General features: G+C 40.7%; 2 protein-coding genes across 3 annotated transcripts in view; both read right to left on the bottom strand.

The window, feature by feature from the left end:
• The window catches only part of tbc1d10ab (TBC1 domain family, member 10Ab), a 33,543-nt gene that overhangs the window by 2,204 nt on the left and 4,166 nt on the right, over positions 1–27,173 (bottom strand). Inside the window, exons 6-9 of one of the 2 annotated variants that reach the window (XM_088071542.1) lie at positions 26,135–26,200; positions 25,351–25,540; positions 23,706–23,860; positions 23,100–23,502 (exon numbers count right to left, since the gene is read on the bottom strand). In XM_088071542.1, the coding sequence (XP_087927668.1) occupies positions 23,104–23,502; positions 23,706–23,860; positions 25,351–25,540; positions 26,135–26,200 (810 nt within the window). In that variant the 3' untranslated portion in view covers positions 23,100–23,103. Of the gene's footprint in view, positions 1–19,177; positions 23,503–23,705; positions 23,861–25,350; positions 25,541–26,134; positions 26,201–27,173 lie in introns of those variants that run through there. The other variant, XM_042509208.2, reaches the window with a different exon arrangement.
• LOC121959990 (apelin receptor B-like) lies at positions 2,864–7,040 on the bottom strand. The gene has a single exon (XM_042509570.2). The coding sequence runs from the start codon at positions 4,710–4,712 to the stop codon at positions 3,642–3,644; it is 1,071 nt and encodes a 356-aa protein (XP_042365504.1). The 5' UTR covers positions 4,713–7,040; the 3' UTR covers positions 2,864–3,641.

Here is a 27,173-nt window from a genome sequence, read left to right as displayed (position 1 = left end):
TTATGATGGCCGAACATGTGCTTCTGACATACAGAGTGCCTGGCTGCGAGCCTGATTTACAGCAACACAAAGGCAGTTTGTCTTCCATTGATATGACAATGAATGGGTGAAGGTGGGCACCCCTATAGAAACTCGGCCTCTTACGAAACTAACCTCTGCCGTTACTTTCTATTGTTAAACCTGGAAACAAACACTGTCCAGTCTCGTGAATATTTGGGGTTTGGCCCTTCACAGTCTGCATTGTTCTGTGTTTATAGATCAAATACCTCTTTTTCAAGACTTGAAGGGCCAGTTCTGAAAAATAAAACAAAAACATCTCAACACTGCCCTCCTCAACTGTGATGCTAAAATAAATGAAAAGACATGAACAGACAGAGTGAAAATATCTCTCTAAACATACTTACATTTTCTCACAGTCTATTATTATACCTACAGTAGGGCACAGTATAAAGAGTAAATGTACTTAATTCTTAATACTACCCACTGAAACTACTTACTGACCCTTAAACTGGTTTTGATTTCATCTGGGGGCAGTGGAAATTATGGACTCTTTAGACATTTATTTAATGATTAAAACATTTAGAAACAACATTCAGAGGAAAGCAGATTTGTGTTGTAAAAAGTTCTTACAACACTGTTGCGCTGTCAACAGAATATTATTACAGATGTAATTAGTGGTTTCACTTTGTCATATTTTTTATAGTTTAGGTAGCTTTGATTTTTTTTCTCTCAGTGGTGTTTTCAGTCAACAGTGGCGCTCGTCTTTACACTGACAGAACTGCTGCTGTCTCTGACAGAAATTACCACCATAATAATGTTTCAGTTACATTATTAATACAGAGAGGAATGCTACTTTTTAAACAGTATTTGGCTGAAGCAAAGGTTAAACGATAATCTTGTGAATGCTTTTTCCAAGAAAGCTTCTCTAGTTTTGTGTCATTTCTTGGAGAGGGAGAATGAGGACTGTTTATACCCTCGGGATTCCCTGCGGCGAGCCTGCTTCCAGTGTAGACACACTCAATTTTCACACTCTGTTATTACAGAGGAATGAAAACATTTGTGTAATCGTTTCTGAGCAGACAAACACTGAAGCCTTCTGACGATCAAAGGGCATAAATCCTTTTTCTGTTGTAGCGCTTTGGCAAAATTTGTGCCATGAAATCTTGGTAACTCGATCACATTAGCTTAATAAAACTTGAAAACCCACGACATTAATATATCCAGATTGTCTTTCACAGCGGGCTTTGACTTTGATGCTGACAGGTGGAGGATAATGTGACAAGTCGTCTTGTAAAGAAATAGCTGCTGCATGTTTGACCAATAAAACATGTTGTTGTGCAGACATTGGAGTGCATGGCATGTGCCACTACTTAATTTACTGTTGGCCAAGTTTTTAATGTTTTATTTTCAGTATATGGCAGAATGCAACTAGTTTTCAGAAAACTGCCAGTCTTTAATGCAAGGCCGTAGGTTATGTTTCAACATTTGGGGGAACACAAAAAAGGTGTCTGAGTGGTCCTCTGTCTGATATTATATAATATTTCTAATGACTCATCAGATATGATAACTGAGATACATGTACTGATGTCTTTGTATATGCACATGGACACACACTAACATGTGCTGATGTGTGCCTGTATGTGTGTGTTTATAAAATCTGTTTTCGTGTCCCGTACTGGCCAAATGTATCCTCTGACTTAAATTTATCAGTTATTGGCAAATTATGTAACCAGTTAAATTTGTTTATATGAATTTATATATGTACCGGTTATTTATTATTATTATTGTTATTAATTTCTATATTATATGTTTTATTTTGTATTTTTAGCTCTCTGACTTTTTCAGCTTCCTGATTTTTTTTCTTTTATATACTGATGTCATATAATTTCTTAAAATGCAAAATGCAAAATGCAAAAAAAAAAAAAAAAAGAAAAGAAAAGAAAAGGGTACTACACTGTTTGCTACTTTCACATTTTTTATTTAGGGGGACAAATACATATGTTCTAAATATATATATTGAAATCTACACCTATATGTAAACTTTCTAGACTACATTCAGAGATCTATTTAAGAAAGATTTTTTTTGCATGTCTGTGTTTGCGTCTTGGCTCAGATGAGATTAAACAACTGAGACAGCGATGAAGGAGACGCAGTGAGTGCCGCTGCAGCTGTTGTATTTCTTTTCTCTACCGATGACAGAGAAGATTTTCAGAAGTCACCTATAAATTTAATGCCGCAGATGACTTTTTATATCAATGAGGTCAGCTTTTGTCAAATTTCCACAAATGGCACACTGAAGGGAAATGTAATTGTAGGTGAGTTAGACTAAGCCAATCTCTATCACAGGTGTTACACAGGGACAGACCCCCACTACAAATCAGTAACCAAGGATTAGTCCGATCCTTCTGTCTCCCTGCTGTTGCTGATTACATCCTGTAAAAAGCTCTTTACAATCAAAATCATTGAATCTGAATTAAGACCTCAGCAAACTTGTTTGTTTGCGATAACAACACATTTAACTACAGCCAGTCATGATAACTGCGAGACTCTTTTAGATGTATTTTGGCCCTGAAGTTGTCTTAATTAACCCTTGATGCAATTTTGAAACTCTTTACTCACTGACTGTTTGTGAACGAATTGCAAAAGAAGGAGAAGAAACAAACACGCTGGAGGAGGGAAATAGTCAGACTTGCATTTCCTGCAGACACATGCTTTGATTTTTGGCCCTGCAAAACACAATAGGAGGGAGGCTGCCTCCCCTCAGCAATGCACCAACAGGAAGACGCACATTCACTGGATGGGAGAAAATACATTCCAGCTACAAGCTATCACAAGTGACAGAGTGAGACGAGACAGAGAGGACTTGTGTTTTTCAGAGCACTTTTGTTTTTAATTACAAATCATAAACAATTCAAAAATGATGTGTATTCACAAAATGCTTTTATGTGTTTTTCAGGAACAAATTCATTGTCATTCCTTCACACGCACAGACACACTCACACTCACACACCAGCAGACTGTCGAAGCAGTCACCTTTTAATTGGGCCCTCCGCCAGCCTGAAAACATTTGTCAGCTGCCATCTGTCTATCTGTCTGGGACCCACTCACCCCCCCACCCACTTCCACCCGCGATCCCCGTCTCTCCTTACAACACTCTTATCAGACTCAAACACTTTTTACTGACCTCTACACCCTTTCTACATGCACACACACGTAACACTGCTGGCTGTGATACAGTTTGAGCTGGAGAGCTGGATGATATCACACCTCAAGTGCTTACAAATGAAAACAAGAACGGCAGGGGCAAATGCATGAGTAACACACTTCACCAGGACTTCAGACGCAGGAGTTCAACACATGAGTGTGTCTTCCTTTTAAAATACATTCCACTTTATCAAAAAAGTCTTGTTCATGCTTGGTCCTGTGTAATATAGTTCAAATATGCACCCCTGCTCCTAGACGGGAAGCTGGAGTTTGGTCAGATGCCACAAACTCGACTGTCGTCTTCAGACAAACGCCTCGTAGTCCACAGAGTCATAGAGACTGTGATCAAGCACCCAGCGCTGTACGGTCTTGATTTACTTGCATTGTTCTGCATTGTTCACCTCTTCCCCAGCATGCCTCTGGGTCCTCAGCTGTCGTCAAACCTTCGTGGCCAGAGACTGCGCCTCCGTCTTCTGCGAGGACAGGGAGCTGACGGGGCTCGCGTGCAAGGACTTCTTCAGGTTCAGGAGGCACAGACACTGGGACCTGAAGCGCAGGTCGAAGAAGGCGTACAGAAAGGGGTTGAGGCAGCTGTTGACGTATGCCAGACAGGTGGCGTAAGGGTGAGCCAACAGCAGGAAGCGCAGGAAGGCACAGGTGGCGGGAAACAGCTCCAGGTAGGAGAGAGCATCGGCACTCTTCACGACGTGGAAGGGCATCCAGCAGGCGGCGAATACTACTACCAGAGTGGTGATGATCTTCAGCAACCTCCTTTTGCGCTGGTCCTCTTTGCGTAGGGTGTTGAAGTGGCGGGTGACGGTGCAGCCTATGAAGCAGTAGCACACCATCATCGCCAAGAAAGGTAGAAGGAAGCCCAGAGCAGAGGAGGAGATGCTGAGACCTGCGATCCAAAGGTTCTCTTGATCCTTCCTGGTCATCACCAGGCTGAAGTCCATGGCGCAGGATGTGCGGTTGCTGGTTGGATCATGTATGGTGGTGCGGAAGAGCAGAGTTGGTGCAGCCAGAATCCCGGACAGCATCCAGATGGCTGTCAGGGAGGCTTGCATGTGGCCACGGGTGCGCAGCTGGGTGCTGGACAAGGAGTGGACGATGGCTAGGTAGCGGTCGAAGCTCATGCAGGTGAGGCAGAAGACACTGGCGTACATGTTGAGCAGGACCACGTAGCTGCTGATCTTGCACAGGGCCACTCCAAAGGGCCAGTGGTAGCCCATGGCGGTGTAGACGGCCCACAGAGGCAGAGTGACCACAAAGGTGAGGTCAGCCAAGGCCAGGTTGCCGATGTAGACGTCAGCAGCTCTCCGCTTACCCTGGGCTCTCCACACGGTGAAGATCACCACCCCGTTTCCAGAGAGGCCGAGGATGAAAATGAGCATGTACAGCACCGGGATAACGGAGTATGACGGTGTCCACTCGGAGTAGTCACACATGGTGGAGTTATCTGCCTCATCGTAGTCGTAGTACTCATAAGGACCTTCAGTCAGCTCCATGTTCTCTTCCCTACTTGTCCTTGTTTTTGGGAAAAATTAAAACTCTTTTTTTGGTGCAGATAGATCCACAGTTGTCTGAAGTCTGTTGCTACACATAAGATCTGCCCACCCTTATATACCCCTTCACACTTGTGCCCTCCCAGAACGCCCCCTCCTCCCCTCCCACTGCGCTCCTCCTCTCTGCTCTGAAGAACACACTCATTCACTGTGTACACACCCACTTCTCTCTCTCCATTCATTTGATGTGTGTGGATAAACATACTGCATAGTGGAGTCACTTTAGTTCATAAAAAAAATAGGTTGGAAATTCAAGCACTTTTTTTTTTTGCAAGTAATGCCAGTAGTTTCCAGGATATGTCTTATTTTTCCTTGTTTTTGATTCACAAAATGGTTGCAGGACTTCATATCCAGGGGAAAAATTAAACATTTCTGTCCAAAGTTTAAATTTTGCCACAAATATAATTGCAACACTATGTTTAACTTTAAGAAATAAAAGCTGACTAGTAGCCCATGAGTCAAGTCTGGGCATGACAAGTTTCATGAAGTAGTCAATTTCAATATCAATTGAGAGTCCAGCACTCTGCCGAAATCCTGATGGGCTGCACTATTTACATTTCTATGTCTGTTTTCTCACGTCTGTACATGCTCAGACAAGTACAACCACAAACTAAAGACAAAATTAAGACATGTAAGCTTCAGGTTGGACAAACAAAACTTTGACTTCAGACCTTGAACTAAAAAAATGACAGTCGTAGTATTAAAACAGTAAGACGCTTTGACATGTTTAATAGCCTTTAGTTTAAAAGAATAGATATTTTTATTTTCCATTCCATTAAAACTTTTTAAGATCTAACTGCACAAAGTGGCAAGGTTTAGTAATAGTGGAATTTAGGTCAGATAAAAATGTTTAAAGTGTGAAATGACAGCCCAATTGGCAGAAAAAAAATGGTGGAATTACGTTTTTTGCAAACAACAAATATGTTATATTTGCATGTTTTATCATACGAATGTCTCTGAAAAATGCCTGCCAAGCTGCAGACCCGTGCTCAAGAAAAAACAAAAAACAAAGCGGTTGTGTTTCAGTGAGTCATTGCTGTGTGACACAAAAAGGGATTTTTTTTTACTAAGACATTGCTGCTTTTGCCTCTGGGATTGTGCTCCCCAAACTGGCATTTTAAGTCAAAACATGATTTTTTTCTTTTCCAATCAGGGTTTTTTATGCCTAAACCTGAACACATGTTAAGCACAGCAATGTTGAAACATAAAGTTTCTATAAACTGATAGCCAGTACAGCCAGTATGATACAAAATAAAAGTTAAACAAGAATATACTCAAAATAAGAGTGTAGGGAGGAAAAGAGAGTCTAAAACCCTAGCATAACTGAAAAATTGCACAAAAACAGCATTTATACTTAATGGACAGTGATAAGGTGACAAGACAGCGTTGGAGGAGGGAGACAGGAATAATATAAGAGATCCTAAATTATTTACACCATTTTAACACAATATCCTTAGCCTATTTCATTTTTAAATATCACATAACTATTGGTATATCATGAACCCTCATTTTCAACTGTGCAATATCACGACACTCCTAAGGGAAATAATTAAATCACTACTTTTTAAAAAATATTTGTGCACATTTTTCTCAGTTTTTCTCAATTTACACATGAAAACAAATATTACAAATTGCCTTGTATGGTGTAAAACAGAACAAAACTTTTATCAAAACATTATAGATATAATAGCTAGAAGCGCATGAAGGGATTTTTCTATGTCAAATATGATGTCTGTTGGGCCAGCCAGTACAAACTCATGCTGTGCAGCCAAACAATGTTTTTGGTTGCAAAAATTCACATCAGTTTTAGTGACGAGAATTTCAAAACACTCCAAATATGCCTGGCTGGATTTTGCTGCAAAATGATGCCCAAGATACTTCATTATGAGTGGTGCCATTAAACATGAAGCATTGGGGCTTGAATACTTAACTGTAAATATTGTCTGCATAGCTTCAATAAAAAGTTATAACGAGCTTATACAGAATATATGTGAGATATTGTTGGACAGTGTAAAAATGAGATGACTTTTTTCAACTTTGCTACCTAAGGGAAACTAACAACATGTTAAGAGTTTAAGCAAGTAACACTCTTCTTCTGTCTTTCTCTCTTTGCTGTCCCTTGGGTGTATTTGTCGGCCCAGGTGGGACAGCTCAGTCTTCAGTCAGCTCCGTCTCTCAGCAGAGTGGCAGCCGTGGCGCCAGGGCACCGACCTTTAGACACAACTACTGTATCACTCAACAATGTTTTCCTCAGCTGATCCCTTCCTCCACCGCTCCATCCTCCTCCCCCTCCTCTCCCCTCCCCGCTCATCTCCGCCTTCCTCTGATTATGAAGATGAGGATTTATTCCCGTCTTCCTCTGCTTTCACCGACGTCATTTACTCTCAGAGAACTGTTTGTTGATGCTAATTATTGTGATGCGATCTTGTGGCGTTTGTTAATTAAACTGTTTGTGTGCCTCCACCTGAACTCAATCCTCACTCACTAGTTGATTGTCTGTCCAGCTCTTTGTCTGTCCAGCAGAGCAGGAAAAGAAGCATAAAGAGGACTTCCTATCTGTGCTCTGCTGGGACTAAGGTCTGTTTTTAGCTGTGTTTGCTGAACAGGGATGTGAATATACAGCTAAATAAAACAGGCCTTGATGATTACATCAATCCACCCACTCACTTTCCCCCCAAAATCCCCTCTTCTGCCCTTATGAAGCAGAAGAAAATATAAGAAACACAAGAAAATAGGTTTTATTAAGAAGTCCAAATTCTTCCTCATTTTAGATTTTAAAATCTGTTTTTCAAAAATAGTTGACTACAAAGAAGTAGTAGTAGTAGAGGAGAGTAGTTTGCAAGGCAAAATTAATAGGTAATTATACGCTGTTGACACACTTAAAGTGGCTCAGATTGTCATTCTGACAACATAATGTGAGGATCACAGAGGCTGACATTTTTGTCAAAGAGTGAGATCCTTTTTTATAACAGAAACAGCCCCAAATCGCCATCATTAATCCTACAAGACTCCATTTAAATATACAGTATTTTTATCACTGTAAAACACTTCATTCAAACTCGACATAAGCAGATAAGCAAAATAAAACTCCAAATAACTGTCTTGGTTTGTCTCTCTTCTGTTCCAACAATCATCAACCTGGTTGAATAAAAAAAAAACCCTTAATCTAGCCAGTTAAATGTGAAATTATTCTGTCTCTATACACACTAAAATGACTAATTATTTAAATGCAGTCTGGTGGCTTTGGCGATGGTGAATTGGGCTGTTTCTGCTTAAACAAAAAATGATCCTACTCCTTAACAAGAACATCTCTGAAGGAAATCTTTCCATCGTGTTATCAGACACTTAGAATAATAACGTGTGCCTGTTGGTAGCAAAAACAGGCTCCTCTAGTGGACCTAAATTGACGGTGTGCAAATGTCCCAAGTGGTTACTTTGCTTTCTTTGCTTTCGCAGCTGACAGCTATTGCACACTTGCTCAAAATCAGGCCAATTGTCTCCATTATTCACTCAGACATAAAACATGGGAAAAAAAAGGTCCAAGATGGGAAAAAAAATCAAGTCCCCCTTTAAGGAGTGACAGGTTCCAATCAGACTAAGTCTGAAGCTCCTTGCAGAGTGTCCATTTTTCATTCAGCATACCACAGACCCGTTTCCAGCTCGTGTTTTTTCTCGTAACAGCTCACCTGTGCCGCAAATTGATTGTTGTTATTGTTAGTGTTGTCCTCTCATGTGTGGCCTTGTGCTGTAAACCACACACCATGAAGGCACCAAGACATTCCTTGCTTTTTTGTGCTCTTATTTAACCACACCAAGGCAATTCATCCATCATTTGTTTGACTGCCATCCATCAGCGTTGAGTAAGAAACAGACATCAAGATGACTACTAACTTCTCAAAATACACACAAAGACACACACTACAGTGACTGTCTGTCTGTGCGGCTGCAGAGTGTCTCTTTCATCTTTTACCGTGACCTTGCGTGTTTGTGATTTATAGGTCTGCCTTAGGTGATACCTACAGCGCCAAAAGAGCATGAGGTGTGTGTTCTTGTTGTTTGGGTGTGTGTGTGGGGGTCTGACAGTTGTTTGATGTGTGTGTTAAGCTGTCACAGAACACATGCACGGCGGCAACAACCCCCCGTGCTGACACAGCTGGTTCCCCCAGGCTCTGAGATCTCACCAACTCTGAGTCAAACCTCGAGCTCTTATGGAAATTCATGATATCACACGTCTGACCTGATAGCAGCCTGACAGCCCGGATGATAAACAGACCCTCGGGCAAACACCTTCCATCAGCACCATTTACATTACCAATCGCATCAACAGTCTGATCTGCACTTTTAATTATCTGAATGCCGTCAAAACTAACACTTCCAGCCCGGCTGGAAAGCTCCAACATTTGGGCATCGTAACCGCCTGCTCTCCACTCTGCCTTTACTCCTTTGAGCAAAGACAACGAGGTGATTGACACAAGCTTGTTAGACACAAAGGCCACCAGGATGAGTTTCACACTTCACACCTTTTGTTACTGTTCCAGTAAGGACTAATGTGGCTTCAGCCAGAGTTTTACAGCCTTTTGCAACATGGAGGCTGAAACAGCTCAGAGCTAGTCTGTGAAGTGACTATAACTGACAGTGTTTTCTCTTGCAGTGTATTTCCTGAGGCTGGTGCACAGAGCATGATTGGGTAGGATTGGACAGGATGGGACAAGATAGCAGGGCAAGACGGCAAAGACTGGGATTTAGCAAGATAGAACAGAATACAACACCTTACAATACCTAACACATTTTATGGGAGATGTAGTAACAACAAACAGCATCACACATTGCTGCTTCAGGTATTGGTGAAAATCTACCACGACCGTGCTGATGATGTCATGTTGCATTATGGCAAAAGATGAGTCTAGTTTTTCTTTTTCAAGAGATCTCACGCTGGCCCCTACTTAGACCTTACTCAGATGCATAGCCCTATCCCGAGCCATTGAGTTTTTCATTATGCATTAACACTGGGGAGAACATTTCAATACAACACCTGTACCACACCATGGCACCACCTCAATGTTGGTCCAAGCAACGAATCTCTGGTTGAATTTTTTGCCATCTCAGTAGTACATTCGGAAACTGATCAACCAACTGCAGAGTAGACAATCTGCCTTCTGTTTACATACATTTCTGCATTTTTTTGTTTGCTCATTTTGGGCCATATCTTATTAAGTTACTTGGTGCCTCCTCATGTTTTTGAAAGAAATCAAACCACTTTGCCCAGGTTTCAAAAGGTTCAATCATAGATTCACTCATTACTGTCAACTTAGCTTCCCCTGTTGAGTGTCATGTAGTAGAGTATTGTGGAAAAAAGCATCTAAGTCCTACATGTTATTCCATTTGAAAGGTCAGGAAACCACGATGGTGCAGTCTTCTTGCTGAGTTTGTATCTATAATATGATAATAGGGAGCTTTCTTGACCCGACTCAACACACATTCACGATGTTTTCATGAACGTACGACCCCGCTGACCCCGCTGCACTGCAGTCCCTCACACACCCAGAGCAGCGACAGCTCATCTGAATTAGCAGATACACACAGATAGATGTTCAGTTTCTGTCCTCTGTTTGTAGGTCAGATGACCGGATGATTCTGTTGATGTGAATCTTCCTGCTCTCAAGATGTTGACGTCTTCTTGTGCCAGCAGCAGCTGAACCCAAATGTTTATCAAACATAAATGTGACAGGAGAGGGAAATCCCTAACAGTTTTCTTGAACAGGTATAAATAGCACCGACTTCAGGGCCACCAGTGAAATTATAACTATTAGAGAAAGGCGGGGCACCTCCTCTTTGTCACGCAGCAGTTTAAACCAGAAGGACCAAAAACAAGAGGTTATCATTTATAAAAGCAGGGAGGTGACACTGCTGCTGCAAGTCACCATGACAACTGTTGTTTGTTTACACAAACAAAGAACTGTATCAGCTCCCATTTTACAGCCTGGTCAAGTTGAATGTTACGCCGTTATTCTGCCTCACTGTTCAGAATAAAACACCAACATGGAATGAGAGGTACTGTTCTGCCATTAACTCAGTAGAAGAAGTATTAACAGGTAATATTGTGTTTCTTTGTAGTCATTTTGTGCTTCCTTGTAGTTGTGTTGCTTGTTTTTGTAGGTATGTTGTGTCTCTTTGCAGTTCCTTTGGATCTCTTTATGGGCTTTTTGGCTCTCTTTCTGGTTGACATGTGCTAATTTGAGTGATATTTGGCAAGTGAAGGCCAGGGAGGCCCCCTGACACTTTGGCCCCCTTGGTCACTTTTATTTAAATCTTGAATTTGTTCCTTTTGAAAGACTGACATGCACTGTTCACAGGCAACGTGCCGGTTGCTGTTTACGTTACATTGTTCATTTTACATTGTTTTGATTATGCTTTAGTACACTGAACATAATTATTTATAGTTTTATCTTTTTTTGGTGCTGCAGCTGGTGCAGTGGGAGTGCACTTATTGACATGTGGTGCTATCATTTAAACTTGGCTGTGGCGATAATTTGGGTGTTTTTCTGTTGGAAAAAAAAAACACTTTATCTTGTCTGCAGTGTGAGTATCCATTCATAGTGTACTACAGTGTACTTGGCCTGATTGGTGTGACACCCTGGCAGCAACACTTCAACCTTTATATGTTTTTAATAGAATTGTTGTTAGTGACCCTGAGTGAAGTAAACCAGCTTGTTATGGCATTATGACCCACAATGACTTCTGACTCCATTACTGAAGTTCACCTGTATATTAAGGCTCTGTAGGGTGTCACATATAGACCTTATTGGTATTACAAAAGTGGTCATAAAGGTATAGGGTACTGGATTGTTGGTTACTGTGAAAGTAAAAGTCAACGCCAGATTCGCTCTTAATTGAAGACTTGCCTTACTATTTCTGCATTTTTTTTGGTGATGTGTTTCTTGGATGCTTGTTACTTATGGTCTGACATCACCTGAGTGCTGTCGCCATAAACCAGGGTTCCTACAGCTTAAGGCAAGCTAGATTTATGGCTTTTTAAAGATGTTTTTAATGCCACTTAGAATTAAATTAAACAACCAAAACTGAGGGGAAAAAATGAACTGACATAAATTTCAGGGTTATGGACAATTTCACGCAAATGTTTATTGTACATGTCAAAATAAAAAAATCAGACAATCTATTTCAAATGTTGAAAAAAAATAGTTAAGACTTTCTTCTAACCTGATCTACATAATATTAATGTGAGAGGAATTATTTAAAAAACAGGTATTACCAATTATTTTAAGATTTTATAATTCATTATATCCTACATCTAATTTCTTAGCATTTTTAGGACTTTTTAAGAATAGATATAATACATTTTATTGCCAATTAAGGCCTTTTTTGATGGATGAATTTAAAGTACTTTAAGGCTTTTTAAGGATCTGTGGGAACCATGATGAATGTTCTGAACAGAAAACAAGAAAATATAGGCAGAGGGCAGAATCTCTGCAGAAACACAGACTGCCAAATACTTCTTGAGGATCATAAGTGATGATTAAAATTCATTACTTCTGTATGAGTCTACACATTTTTTTAAAGGAAAATCCTGCATTGTATATTGGTAAGTGTGTACATTATTTTTTTAATTAAAGTTTTGCAAATTGTGATGAGCACCAGACTTGACAGCTTTGCAGACTTTTGTATTATGAGTGTGTAGCTTTTTATTCCAGCACCAGACTAGGTATTTATTTCCGCTCAGGTAATAAATGTTAGCATGCTAATACAATAAACTAAGATGATGAACAAAACAAAAATCTGTACGGCCAATATCTCCAACACTCAGCAACTCAAACCAAAAACAATCTAGATTGATAAAAAGCACATAATATACGAGGAAATATATGCATTTTTAATTTATGGGTGACCTGTCCTTTTAAGTAAAGAATCAGAATACTTCTTCAACCAATGTTTTTTTTGTCTCACACATGCCAAACTCTTTGCATGCACAGCATGCTTTATGCATACCAGATACTGATCTTAGACCTCTATCTCATGCTCAACAAACAGAACGCTACAGTAGAACCTGCACCCACATTTCCCTCTTCCTGTGATGAGCGTCAGCAGGCAAAAAACTCCCCCCCCTGCTGCACTCCTCCTCCTCCTCCTGAATGTAAGCCTGATATTATTCCCAAAGTTGTGTGAAACAGCGATGGGTCAGAGAACAGAAGGTAGTCTAGAAACTGCGTGAATTATTCTAAATGCACTGCAGGATTTACGAAGTCTTTTATCCCTCACATGCAACATAACCCGTTTTATTGATTTTTATGGCTGTCCAAACTTCACAGAGTTTTGAAACACAAGCCTCCACTTTGGGTTCAAGGTTGAGAGATGTACACACACACACACACACACACACACACACACACACACACACACACACACACACACTCCTACAAGTTCACACACACATAACACACACACACACGCACACACTATAGTAACACCCATGACAACGCTGGATGCAATACAATAAGCTATTGTAACCTTAAACCAAAGGTCTTGACACCCATGTGCTTTTGTCATTAGTCTCAATTATAACAGGCAATGAGGTCACACATACATCCCTTACTCTCTCTCTTAAGCACGCACACACGCGCTTGCTTGCACTCGCACACGCGTGTGCGCGCACACGCGCGCGCGCGCACACACACACACACACACACACACACACACACACACACTGCAAATATTGATGCAAAAATAAGGTTCTGCCTAATTTGTTGCAGCCTGAGATCCACATTGTACTAATTTTTGCAGGAAACTTTGATGCTATTGGTGTCCCTCTCCTGCAGTCATGCGCCATTTCACAGACTGTTTCCAAGCTTAATATTTTTCACAGTGGCTGACTTATCATCTCTCTTACAAGAAGAAAACCTCTATTTCTTTACTTTGGTGGTCTTTTTATCTGGCTGTTATCACAGGCCGCTCGTGCTTCTCCTGCTTGCCATCTATATCAGTCTGTCCGAGTTAAGTCTTGCCTAGGTTTATCAGGGCAGGGCTCTCCTCACTCCCTGTGTGTGTGTGTGTCTCTTTTACACACACACATACATGCACACACAGCAAAACACACACTCACAGCACTGCCTCCCCCCTCCTGTGTATCCTCTCTCAGCCTCTGGCTTCCTTGATGGGGAAAGAGGGGAATAGATCCACGGGAAGAGAGGAGACAGCGGGGATGTGACACAACAATGGCAGGAAGTGACTTCAGATCAATACAGATTAGTGCTCACACACACTGACACAGAAGCACCGAGCTAACAAACATCCCCGTTGAAGAGATAAACATGCAACAGAAACAGTGCCAAATAAAATGTTTACGGCAGCAGCTTCACTCGCAATCCGTTACATTACCAACAAATAAGGCTCTGACAACATTTTCTGCATTTTGTGAGGATATTCTCTGCATATCTGTTTTACAGTTTAATTGTGTTAAACATCCATGAAACATCCACTTTGTAAATACTCTCGATTACCCTAATGATATGTTGAGTCCTAAATGGTTTAACCACACAGAATTGCTGCTGTGGTTATTTTTGAAAAGCTCCGTATTTCAAATGTGCCAACTAATAATTCACCATGATCTGACAGCTTTAAAAGCAACAACTAAAAGGCCTGATTATTTATTCCCGTCTACTAAAATGGATTTAAAAACAACCCAAAGTGAGTTACAATGCTGCACAATGCATATAAATATAAAAAAAGTCTTAACTGAAGCACTAAGACAAACAAGAAACCTCCAAAATAAAAGCAAATTGCAGGAAGTTGAAAGAGTCAACAGTGGGTGTAGTCAGAGAGGTGGAAAGGCCATTCACGAGTTCAGAGGTCACAGCGAGGTCCCTAAAACAGAAAACTTGATAGGTCTGGAAGTTGTGTAATGTGTAACCAGGAGCCTGCCAAACTTCAAACATCATGAAATCAAGGGGAAAACAGCCAGACGTTCATCTGCATTATTCTGGATCGTCTGCAAACAGAAAAAAACTGACTGCTCAACACCAAAAGACCCAAATGGGTTTCTGGTCCAATGGGAATTTTTTTGCACTGGTTCGCAACAATGGGCACTCCTTGCTGGAAGCGAACAGCTAAAAACGCTAACAATGCAAACAGTGCTAGCATCAGCAACAGTGCTGACAAAGCTAACGGTGTTGAACGAGGGGAAAAGGGAGCCATTTGCTTTTGGTCTCTGGGAGGGCACTAGTTTCCACGTTGATGTCACATGCACACAACATTCACACACAGTTGGAGCGTATACTGAAACAACAAATCAAGCTTGGTAGTGTTAGTTCATTCTCTGCTCAGGACGCCATTACTCCACTATATCTTCACATAGCAAACAGCTGTTGGCTGCTATATTAATGTTCTCAATATTGTATAGGGCTCCTTTAAATGAGAGAATAAACTTTAATATATATTTGCAAATAGAAAGAAACTTGCACTGAATAATATTTTCAATGACCTTGCACAGAAACAATAACTTGGATGTGGATCTGAAGTTGCTGTGCAGCGTGTGCTGAGCGTTATAAATCAGTCTTACGATGATTCACGATTCTGCTCGGACTTTAACTTGAAGAAGATCAGGGGGATCCCAGACTGGAACAAAACAGGTGTGCCTTATCACTTCCCATTACAAATCATAGCCCAGTGTCAGAAACCCCGATGGATCTGAGATCATTAGGGCTTCATGTCGAGCTACTGTTATCCTGAGGAGAACCATAAAAGGACACGCATACATCCTGTCCACTGTCCATTGAACGAGCATCTGTCTGACCCCTGACACCTTCCACTCAGACTCTGCTTCCTGTCCCACACGTGCAGCTCTGCTACTTGAAACTTTTCATCAAAGCTTTTCCCCCAAAACATGGAAAAGTCTCAAATAAGAGCAGCCCTCTATTCACTCACATAAACAGGTTGTAGACCATTGACACTCAACGTACGGCCCGTGGGCCAAATCTGGCCCCCAATAGGATGCCAGGTGGCCCCTCAACCATTTTCTTATTTACAGTACAAATAAAGTGACTCATACTGGGAATTATTTTTGTGCTTTTAGTATACATAAGGTACCAGACTGCATTAAACAGCATAAAAATAGAGCTTGATCATCAAAAAAGTGCCAAAAATCCAAGAAATGTCCTTAAATCTTAGAAACGTTCTACAATCCTGTGAACATGTATGGGGCTACTGAGACTCCTGGCCTCATGTCATTTTACAGAAATGTCACTGCAAAAAAGCAAGTTGAGTATCCCTGGTGTCGACAAAATAAGGGGAACACTGGTGTGTTTATTGCATTATATTTCAATAATAAAAAAATCACATAATTCATACAAACTCAAACTGCAGAAAAGGCCTGACAGCTGCAGAACAATTAACAATTAAACCATTATCAGCAGGTCACAGTTGCATTTTTTGTTTTGTGCCCCTGACCTCTACCCCTCCTAATCCCTTCTTTGGGCAGAGGGCATGGTGGGGGGTGGCAGGCTAGGGGATAAAGGTGCAGACCCTTGGTCCGTGTTACCAAAAAGCTTTAGAGGAGCTTTACAGCTCATGAAGCCAGACTATAATCTTCCAGACGCTTCACACATATGCTCCCATGAGATCATCCACCTCACTACGCTCACCCACCCCCCCATAAACAGCTACAGTGTATAAACAGATATCACAAGGCTGGGTATCTGTTTACACTCACATTCAGCATATGAGCATTGATAATAGTTGCACAATCAAAAAATAGTTATGACATCACCATGTTTTTGTACTAAAGAGTAAAACTTGAGTGTGGAGTATAATTTTGACTCTGGACTATTTTATCACAGCCTAGAAGTTTAAGGAAATCATAACAGTCACATAACTGACCTGGACGCAAACATTTTGATCCACCAAAGAAGCTACAGCATATTTCGTTCCAGGGACAAATTTGTACCAGCTCAGCTGACCTGTTGCTGCCTAATGGTGGAGATTTGGCGTCATTAAATCTAGTGGATGCATTTTTGCTCCATAGGGTTCAGTGTATGCTCACTATAAGCAGGCATGCAAAAGACAAGTTAAACTTCAATGCTTCACTCATGTGCAGTCAGTGCATACCGTCTGCACTACAGACCCTTGCAGACACAGCAGACAGCAAAATTTGCCCCATGCAGACCTTTGCAGCTATGTGAACGGGGAAAGTGTTATTTGAGCCGACTGGTTGTTCTGTCAACACGGCGTTCTTATGTCTTATGAAGCAGGGACAGGTCCAACAATAGCAGTCACTGCAATGACACCACTGTATGTATGTATATATATATATATATATTCTATATATTCTGCCCATTTTCCACCAAATTTTGCATGTATATGCAATGTTTTATATTTTAAAAAATGCTTAAAAAGGTGATAGGCAGCTTTCTTTCCCACTACCAGTAGACCAGAGCTGAACTCTGTTTTGACTAATTTGGAATGAAGTTTGGGTGCTGCTTGGATGGAGATAAAGGGAATTTGTGGCAGCAGGTGGTTTCTGGGATTGGTTAGGGTAAGGAAGTCAGGGTTAGAGGTTAGCTAAGTCAGGGTTAGCTCAGAGGCAGAGAAGACAGTCTTCCTCGAACAACAACAACCAAAAAAATCCAACCTGCACAGTGTATGGGTCCATGTATGTACGGACTTGGAGCTGGAGCCGATAAATACCTGTGACTACCTCATTTGTTCCGGGAATGAATGCCAGTAGTGACCTTTCCCACTAATGACAAAAGCCAGAGATTGGTTTTTTTGGTGTTGTCCAATGGAAAAGCGGCTTTAGTTGGAAGTAGTGACAGTGGAGAGATGACGTGAAAATAGGCAGAGAAAGATGTAATAAAGTTTGGATTCAAATTGGGGATGTTGCATGGTTAGCTTAGCCATAATGCCACCCCAAATGGGTCAACTTTTGCTGCAACACAATGCAACACCATCCAATGACAAAGCAATCCAATGGACTGTACTGGCAATTCAAATATGTGCAAAAGCACTTTCCTGGTGGATTACTTTGTAAGGTGAAGCTTGCGGTCATCGAGATGGAGGATTAAATGGTCGCTGCTGCGACAGCTTTCCAGAGGGGAAAAATCCTGTCTCACAGTATCATAAAGTGCTTCTGACGAGACTTAAAGCTCATGGATGAAGTGTATCACGCAAACTGGACTACCAAGATCATGTTTCATCTTCTCACCAGTACTTGTAGCAACACGTCCACACCAACATAGCCCCTCGAGACTTTTTTAAACACAGACCTATTTTCAATCTGAACGTCAGCAGCAGCATGGACTGGGATGACCGCTACAAGTTGGGATAAAAAGGAAAAATGCACATTAACATGCGTACCTTCATGACTGAACTTTTAAAGGTACGAATGCTCGGAGCATTAAAACTGACTTGATTGAGCGTTTTAAGTTATTCTTGTATACAACGCTGCCCTAGCAACAAGCTTGTGTACTATGAAAGCCACAAACACTGCTCTCTCTTTTCTGAGAGTGCGGTTATGGAGGCACGTCTGGGTCACATCTCCTCCTCTGCAGACTAGCAGCCATAAAGCCAGTCTCCCATTACACCCTATTCGGTCTAGGCTCAGATCTTACGAACGTTTGAGCACCAGCACAGGCAGAGAAAAACTGCGGGGGGTGGGGCGGGGTCCGGTAGGGTCGGGTGGGATTTGATTGAGGTGAAGGGTGGAGTTGGGGTGAGAAGCTTGCATTGTTTACAGATAGCAAAAAGGCACAAAAGAGATGATGAGAGGAGCCCGAAATGCAAAAATGCTCTAATGACAGGCATCAGGCAAGAGCCCGAAAATGTTTCACAGAAATAGAAAAAGCTGCTGTGAAGGGAAACTCGGGAATGTGGCATGAGGAGGATAAAAAAATCTCAATCATGTCATGTGGTTATTGGGTGTTCATCTTTAACACCAAGTGTATTATTTAATGACAGAAAACGGCTCCACTTAAAATAAGCAGAAGCAGTTAGAAGAAGCAGTTAGAAGAAGAAGAAGAAGAAGAAGAAGAAGAAGAAGAAGAAGAAGAAGAAGAAGAAGAAGAAGGCCTGTATGCACGCAGAAGATGCCTTTCAGAGACCAAAGGCAAATGGCTGGGTGAGGCGCTCTGGACGGTGCTGTGGGAATTCGCCCCATTTGAGATGCAAATTCCTAAAAGAGCTGAAAGAGCCGGAGAAACAGGTGTCCGAGGAAGTGTGCTGCTGCGCGGGCGAGGGAGGGCGGGTGTGAGGGCGCTGAATGATAACACAGGGTGTATTGAGATCCTACTTGTTCAGTCCAGTCTGTGAGGCACTTCTTTCTCTTGTCTCGTTTTCTTTTGTTTCATATCAAATGTAGGTACAAGAAGCAGGATTTGGAATAAAATGGAAAAACATGACATATCTGCAAAAGCCAAAATTTTAAAATTTTATTGATTTAAATGTGATTTGGTATAAAACAAGTTGTAGCTATGAGTATTTGATTCTAAATCAAATGATCCACCAGATCAGAAATAAAGCACTATAAACTGATAAAAACAGCAGGATAAGACTAAGTCCACATGGACATGGTATTTTTGTAAACAGCATTTTTTTCCTCCTTCATTTAAAAAAAATGAAAACACAGAAATACCACTAAAGCACTGACAAGACAATGTCAAACGAAAAGGCGGCAATATAATCGTGACCCTAAAACCATGGAAAGATGAAGAAGATCCAATCAAAAGCCTTAAAAAACCAAACAAACAAAAAAACCTTAACATTACTATCAGAAGGCTACCTGGAGCAGCGACCTCTGTGGTGTATCCTGGTGCCTCTGTTCCTCAAAAAAGTGAAAGAAGTCCTGTTAGCAATATAAGAACCAGCACTATTTTGGTCACGTTCACCATTGCACTAAATGCCGCCTCACTTGTGATGCTTTACAAAAAAATAGTGGCACATTATGACATTACGAATCCCAAACTCAGTTTTCTTCATCTATACGTCAACAATGATAAGTGAATTCCTGAAAATCTTCACCCTGTACAGAGTTTTACATGAAGTTGTTTTTAGTGATATGAAACACAATTTGCATGGGGACAAAGTGCAGCCAAAACATGTAAACACAAGCTGCATTTACAAAAATACCTGTCTTGGTGTGGACTCGGCCTCAGTTGCACATTTACAAGCCCAAGGCTTCAGCAATGGTCTCTTTAATCATAAAAGCTGAAATGATTAAGAAATATGAAGTTTCTCAACATCCTAAATATATAGTTTTGAAGGATTTTGAACTGGTCTCTTTAAAAACTCAACATAAAGTTTAAAGATGCTGAACTGCATCCTGTATATCCCGTATCCCTCAGGATGACTGAGAGAACTGAATCGTTTGAATCCCTGGATGAAGCTCAATAGCTCCATCTACATGACAGTGCTCCCACTACAGATGCATGCTGGTTAAATTTGATCTGTCCTTGCTACAAATTCAAACGTTTTTCAAATCGAAACATTAAAAACTTCATAAGACATTGCAGGTAAACAGTGCTTCCTAATCATCAGAAAACAAACCCGTAGCATGTACTTAAAAAATCAGATCTCCACAGTGTTTAAAAATCAACATATGCCCACAATCATTTTCCATTATAAAAACTACAGCAAATAATCTGATGTACGGTTACACATGTAACTGCTAATAGAGGATTTCCTGGACTAGGAGTTAAATGTCGATTCCTTCAAAATTCATAATGAGTTTTTTTTTTCCAAACAATTTCTTCATTAAAACATTTCAGATAAAATGAGCAATAGCACATACTTTATAAACAAATAAAAATATAATCTGGGGAAAAAAAAGCATTTTAAGGATTTGGACTGGTGTTTAGATTCTGAGGTTGCAGAGAAATAGTCTCTAATTTCGTCTTTTTCTTTTATAGTAACGTTAGATAACTTTAAATCTAAGCCCCCACAAACCTTTCAGCATGACTGAAAAAAAACAGCTTTGTATTAGCGTTCTTCAAAATGGAATTTTAACATATCTCGTTCATGACATAAATATAAACCTCATCCTCTCCCAAATACTGTATCACAATATGATTGAATAAACTTCTCAGACAACATATACCTTAAAAATATGCACTAAAAATCTTTGGCTTGGTGGCAAAAATGTCCCTGTACACATCTTCCTTCATTGTGTCATTTTTTTGCTCTCACAAAGACTTCTGCTGGTCACTGCTGAGGCGGTGAGATAAACTCAGGGCGCCCTCAAGTGTTCAACAAGAGCAAAGACAAACTGTATGCAGCATAACAGTCAAGTGACTGTGCGTAAAAAAAATACTTGACACACAAAATTACCATTTACATATCAGTTATTCATGCAGTGTTACCTTGAATTCCTGGTGAAAACATTTTTCTTGCATGGTGGACAAAGAATCCAACGGCAAATATTGTTGATTAATTAAAGTAAATGGGAACCACGTTTAAAAAAAGCAAAACTATGTCAAATCATCTGTTTACAAGCTCTTACACAACTTGCGCGGTGTAATGCAAGTCTCATGTATCCAGTCATATAATCAGTGCTGCCAAAACACGCTGCATCGCCTTGTCTTCGGTCCTTTCTGACCAGAACTAAAAGTAAAAGCACAGGTATGTTTCACTTTTAGTTACGGTCAGGAAGGGCCTGAAGGCAAGGAAATGCAATGTGTTTTGGGAGCACTGAGCATGCGGCTGGATACATGAGACTTTTTATTATATACTGCACCAGTTTGAAAGTTTGTAAACAGATGTTTCAATATTGTTTTGTTGTTGTTGCGGATATATAAATGGCCATTTTGTTGGTTTAGTATTCCTTTAACAGACACACTGATAAACTGTGTGTCTGCAAAATAGTGCGAGTCTAGCAAAGCAGGATAAATACCTGTGCGTTGGCAACGTAGTGACTAACGAAGGCAAAGAGGAAGACTATGAAGGCAAAGTGCTCTGGGAAAGATCTCATCAATTAAGACAAAATCAGACTTCATTTATAACAAAAAAATTAAGAGGTAAATAACTGCAGCAGCTGTTATCAGTGAGTTAGCTTTTTTTTAATCCCCTGATGTTCAGTCATATGAAGTTAGTAGCTCTGATGGCTCCCGGGCTAAGGGTCCTGACACGCCAAGCTGTCGGTCGGCCGTCTATCAGCGTCTGTCGCCATAGTTTTTGTGGTGTGTTTTGCACCGTTTGCACTCACCGGCACTTGATGGCTTTTTGACTGATTCAGTGTGTTGAATCTGTATCAGAGATGGCGAATCCTGTCAGTGAACGAAACCACTCTTATTGGCAGTCTACTCTAAGCACAAGAAGAGAAATGGAAGTGAGGAAACCAAACGCCTAAAGTCGAGATGGCGTGGGTAGGGTTGCAAAGATATAAGATTTTTATGGTACGACAACTGTCTCAGAAAATACCAGTTTCACAGTATACCAGTATATGGTATTATAATTATTAGCAGTTACAATGGCCCCTAAAGCACTGAAAACCAACATTTTTTTCATTTTTTTGGTTGAACTTATGCTTAATTATAATTTAAACTTTTTTTTTTTTTTTTTTAAATCGAAATATGTGTAAAAAGCCTGGCAGCTAGTAGCTAGCTTGCAGGCAGCTAGTCTTTGTTTGTGTTATTGTTTGCTAGCACACGGGTAATATCCATTGGTTTACCAACATCAGATTGTATTGTAAATGTGCTAACTTACTAACTAGCATCTTGAATGTGACCTGTCAGTCTTATGGCTTCTCTTTTCGCATGACAAATACGGACTACCACCGCCTGCTGGTATGGAGAGTTATTTCCGCTTCCACAGGCGCAGAACATACATGCTAGATGGCCACAGGCTGTCGTCTTTACAGTGTGTTCACGTGCAACTTTTTGGCTGAGACGCAGTCGGCCTTGGTCATCACCAGTTCTTTGATGTCAGTTTGGTGTGTCTGGGCCTTAAAACCTCACAGACGTGTGAAAAGGGGCACACAGTCGCCATCTGTTGTTGCTCCTTGGCAATTTCTAATTTCTGATTTAATATATTTTTCATGCAAAATTTCAATGACTGTACTTAGTTCAAAGCAATAACATGCTTAATAAAAGCAATGACAGAGACAATGTTTTAAGGTATTACAGTGACTACATGGTAGTCTGAGTAAAGGTATTTTGCCAGCTTTGAAAATTCAGTTACTTTTTTCCTTAATTGAGCCATTTTACTAAAACCTGTCACGACTACTACAGACACACTAAGTCATGGAAAGTTTGTCATGTTTGACAACGGTGACATGTTAGTGAGTTAGTGACAGCTGTGTGGAAGGATTTATGTTAGTGAACTGGTTAAACTTACCCCGCTACAGGTAAGTGTCGTGCTCTGCACTGCTCAGACTCTCTTTGGACCCTTGTACAGCGATGTGTTTGATGAGAGGTGAGGGGTCACTGGTCGGAAGGCTTACAGTCTCCTGTGGCGGTAGGATTGTCTCCTTCTGTTTCCCCTTTTTAGTCTTTCCACGATCTTTGGCGTCCACTGCTCTCACGCCATCTGTCTGGGGTGCCAGGGGAGACTCCACAATGATGGTGGGCCTCTGCTTCAGGTCTTGTCGACTGGGCGGCTCGGCAGCCATGATAGCCTTGGCGCCGTGCATCCTGGGAGGGGACTTGCAGTGCAGATCTCCGTGAGTCTCCTTCCAGCGCCGCAGCTGAGCATGGTGCTCCTTCTCGATGTCTTTCTCAGACACCTCTAACTCGATAATCTGAAACACAAGCGGAGAATGAATCACGTGAGTAATGCCTGGATGTTTTGGTTCAAGTATTCCAGCACATGACAGGTTAAGTCTTTATATATTGTTGCTAGCACAACAACAGGAGGGCAAAGTCAAAGAGAAAGAGTGTCTGCAGTAAGGTCAAAACAATAAAAATGGATAATACAGACAACAACCATGAAGAGTATAACTACCTCATGCACCAAGAAGCCTTCTCTCATGTACTGTGGGTGTATGGCTCGCAACAGCTCCATTGTTTCATAAAGACCTTGACAGGACTTCAGTTTTTCTTGGGATCCCAACATGCATTTCAGGAGAACCAGGCCCACTCGAAACAGGATCTTTACTCCTGAGAACAGCATCACATCAGACAACATGCAGTTAGAGCACCAGCTGTACTTACACTTTAGAAAGCAGACCATCTGAGAGCTGCACATAACGGCTGAGGACCAATTGATTTAAAAAGAGATTCAGAAAAATATGGTGTTGCTACCTGGATTTGGTGCAACAATTTTGCAGCCTGGTGAACTATTTCAAACATATTCTCATATTTTTTTCAGCCTCAACTAAAACAACAAGTGCCGTGCTGCTTTATGCTTTGGTGTTTTACATGTAAATTAAACAGGAGGGTAATAAGCACATGACAGGGCCTGGAGGAAAATTAAATACTGCTTTTGTGTATTTAACTCTGGTGTTTCACCTGTAAAATGATCCTCGATTCCACCTGTGCAAACACAGCTGGGGTCTATAGGCTCAAAGGAATATTTTCACTTCTATTTCTAGCTAATGAAACACATTATGATAAACATTTACCCATAGCAGGCTTGGGTGAGATGAGGGTGTATAATGTGCAACGGTAGAGATGTGTCCATTCGTAGAGTTTTGGCAATATCGTTTCTACCCTAGTGTATTGTTTTTCATTTAAAAATGTTTTTACATTCATTGATTTGCTGGACCACAACAGAGGGTCCAGCATTTTAGCTCTGAATCAGAAGTTTCCAATTTGTGACTGATTTTTTTGCCACAATTTCCCATTTCAAATTAAAAGCCCTCCAGCATTTCATACAAGATCCAGCCATATACTAGATTTTGACCTGCTTTTTTTTTTCTTTTTACAATTTATTAATTATAATGATAGTGTATGAGTAAAAAAAATGAGTATTTTGAGTAGGGTTAAATAACCTTGATATGAAGAGTCAGATTGAACATTTTATTCATTTTTTTGGCCCTAGCAAATACCATCTGCAAAATACTAAAAAGTAATTAAACTACATATTTCCAATACAAGACACAGAAATATTGCACATCTCTGATCACTGTTTTACGTTTAGGCTCCATACATGAAGTCAAGGTAATGTCATTTTGTACTTGAGAATCTCAGGCCGACTACGGAAATATAATAACTCAAAAATAAAAATCACCCCCTCCTAGATTTATCAACAGAAAGTTTGATGTTCAGTTCCAGTTTTATTTATTAATTACTTTGAGTCTGATGTTCAGTTCCCACTTCAATTTTTTTGCCATGGAATTGGGTGGGGGTTTTATCAGCTGATCGATTGGCTATCAGCTTATTTCTTTAAAAATCAAACAGCAGTCAAGCTCTATCTTAAACCATTTCTGAACTGAATTGACAAAACAATTACTGTATTGTGATATAAACCCTTCCTGTCATGTTTAATTACATATATTATGATAGAAGATTTGGGGCATATTGCCTACCTCTAATTCATGATGTAATCTCTGTGAGTGTGACTTGTCATGTCAGGGGAAAACACTTTTTATGTTTTTTCATGTCTTTAACAACAAATCAGTGAATATTTCACGAGTGTAGGGCCTCACCCTCACAGAGAAACATGTCCCAGACGCGCAACACGGAGGCCCACGGCAGAGTACGGGAGAAGGCGCACATAAACCACTCTGTCATGTACAGGATGGGCTCCAGCTTGTGCTTCTTCAAGTGACGGTAGGCCACAGGAGACACCCGCCGCAGCAGGGCGTACAGGATCTCCCCATCCAGCTGGATCGCCTCCTGTGGAGATGGCGAGGAACAGGAGTCAGTGGAGAGAGAGAGAGCGATAGAGAGAAGGAACAGACACCTTTCTCTTTGCTTAATCTGATTTTCTGATTATCTTGTCCTTGCAGCCTGGTCACCAACTCATGGCATTAGGCCGTTAGCAAATCGGTGTCAAGTTGGAGAAACGTTGGCTGAGAAATCTTACACCACCACCACCAGCCACGTATAACATCTCTAAACTGAAGTCTACTGACAAAACACTTCTGTTTTGCATGTTAAATCAATTGTTGCTTTTTAAGAAACTGAGACAGACTGTGTGGGAAATCAATCTTTAGCAGCGTAATTTCTGAAAAACATCAATAAATCCAAGGTTTCAGTCTTATAATGTGACAGGATTGCAGTCTTCTTGGGCATTGCTACGGACATGTGAGTGCATTTTTGCTTACAATAAACAACAAATTTATTTTAGAAATATTTATAGGGTTCAGATAATAATTGACATGCTGAACACTGTTAATATGTAATCCTGTCACAGGTCGCACTCTCAAGTTCTCCTTATGATGTTAAAGTCCTCTTTTTAAAATCATGTGACAGTGTGTTTTCTCTTACCAGCCCTGTACTGTAGTAACCAGGAAGGTATTTCTCACAGATTTGAACGAGACACCAGAATGCATCCTAGGACAAAGAAAGAAAACAAGAGTAGGTTTTTTATTAGGGTAAAATGTCAAATGAAAAACATAAGTGAACTTAAGTGAACAATTATAGCGATTTCTTGCAAAGATATCATTCTTAAACACTCTTACCCCATCATTAGAGCTGTGAGTATCCAGCATCATCTAGGGGTGCTAATTTTGAATTTTTTTGTGACCAATAGCCGATCCTCTGTAATCAATCATTAACTGACAAGTGACTAGTATTCATCTTTTTACTATTAATAAATTGTTAAATCCAATGTCATTGTAGAGCTGTGCATAGCATATTGCTTCGCTTCCTGCCTCCTTACTCTCGGTCTCTCTTTTACATCTGCAACATTTTACACTGTCTGTTTGATTTGTCTGTCTGAGATTTGTCACATCTTTAAGCCGGCAACGGAGGTTAGTAACAGCACTGAAATAGTGTCTCTGTAAAAGAGACAGCAGGCAGGACGGGACCATGGGCAGTAAAGGTGTGATGTTCCAACAACGTGTTATGTGTGTGCCGCATCCACAGGAGTTTTAAAAAGCAGTTAGCAGCCAAGTCAAATGAGAAGAAAAATGGCTTTTAATGTCTGCAAAATGGGAAAACAATGAGGAGCCGGAGCTACTTATCCTACGAGCAGAGGACGAGATCAGCCATCGTACAACGGAGGCGGTAAATGATTGTTATTGCCATGTTAATACCATGCCATGTTGTTATTGTTCAGAAAGCGCTGCCGATGCATCTTATATGTCACACTAGAAGCCAGCACTGTTGTGTTTAATGTTACGCCTGTCATGCCTCTCTTGATTCCACGATGCTGACAAGCTGTCTAAAATCACACACTGGTATGTTTGCCACTGCTGAAATGTTAGTTCATGCAGACACTGAACTGACTGTTCTGAGTAACGGCAGCAACAGACTGTGTGCTGATCCTTTCCACCAGTGAAGATGATTAACTCTTCAACTTTAA

The sequence above is a fragment of the Plectropomus leopardus genome, chromosome 20 (assembly GCF_026936395.1).
Source record: "Plectropomus leopardus strain MGB_pleo_1.0 chromosome 20, ASM2693639v1, whole genome shotgun sequence".
Taxonomy (NCBI): domain Eukaryota; kingdom Metazoa; phylum Chordata; class Actinopteri; order Perciformes; family Serranidae; genus Plectropomus; species Plectropomus leopardus.
This window is presented reverse-complemented; position numbering and strand designations above follow the sequence as displayed.

Bases quoted from the DNA above. Each gene is read 5' to 3' on its own strand.
- LOC121959990 (XM_042509570.2), bottom strand. From the start codon at position 4,712: ATGGAGCTGACTGAAGGTCCTTATGAGTACTACGACTACGATGAGGCA.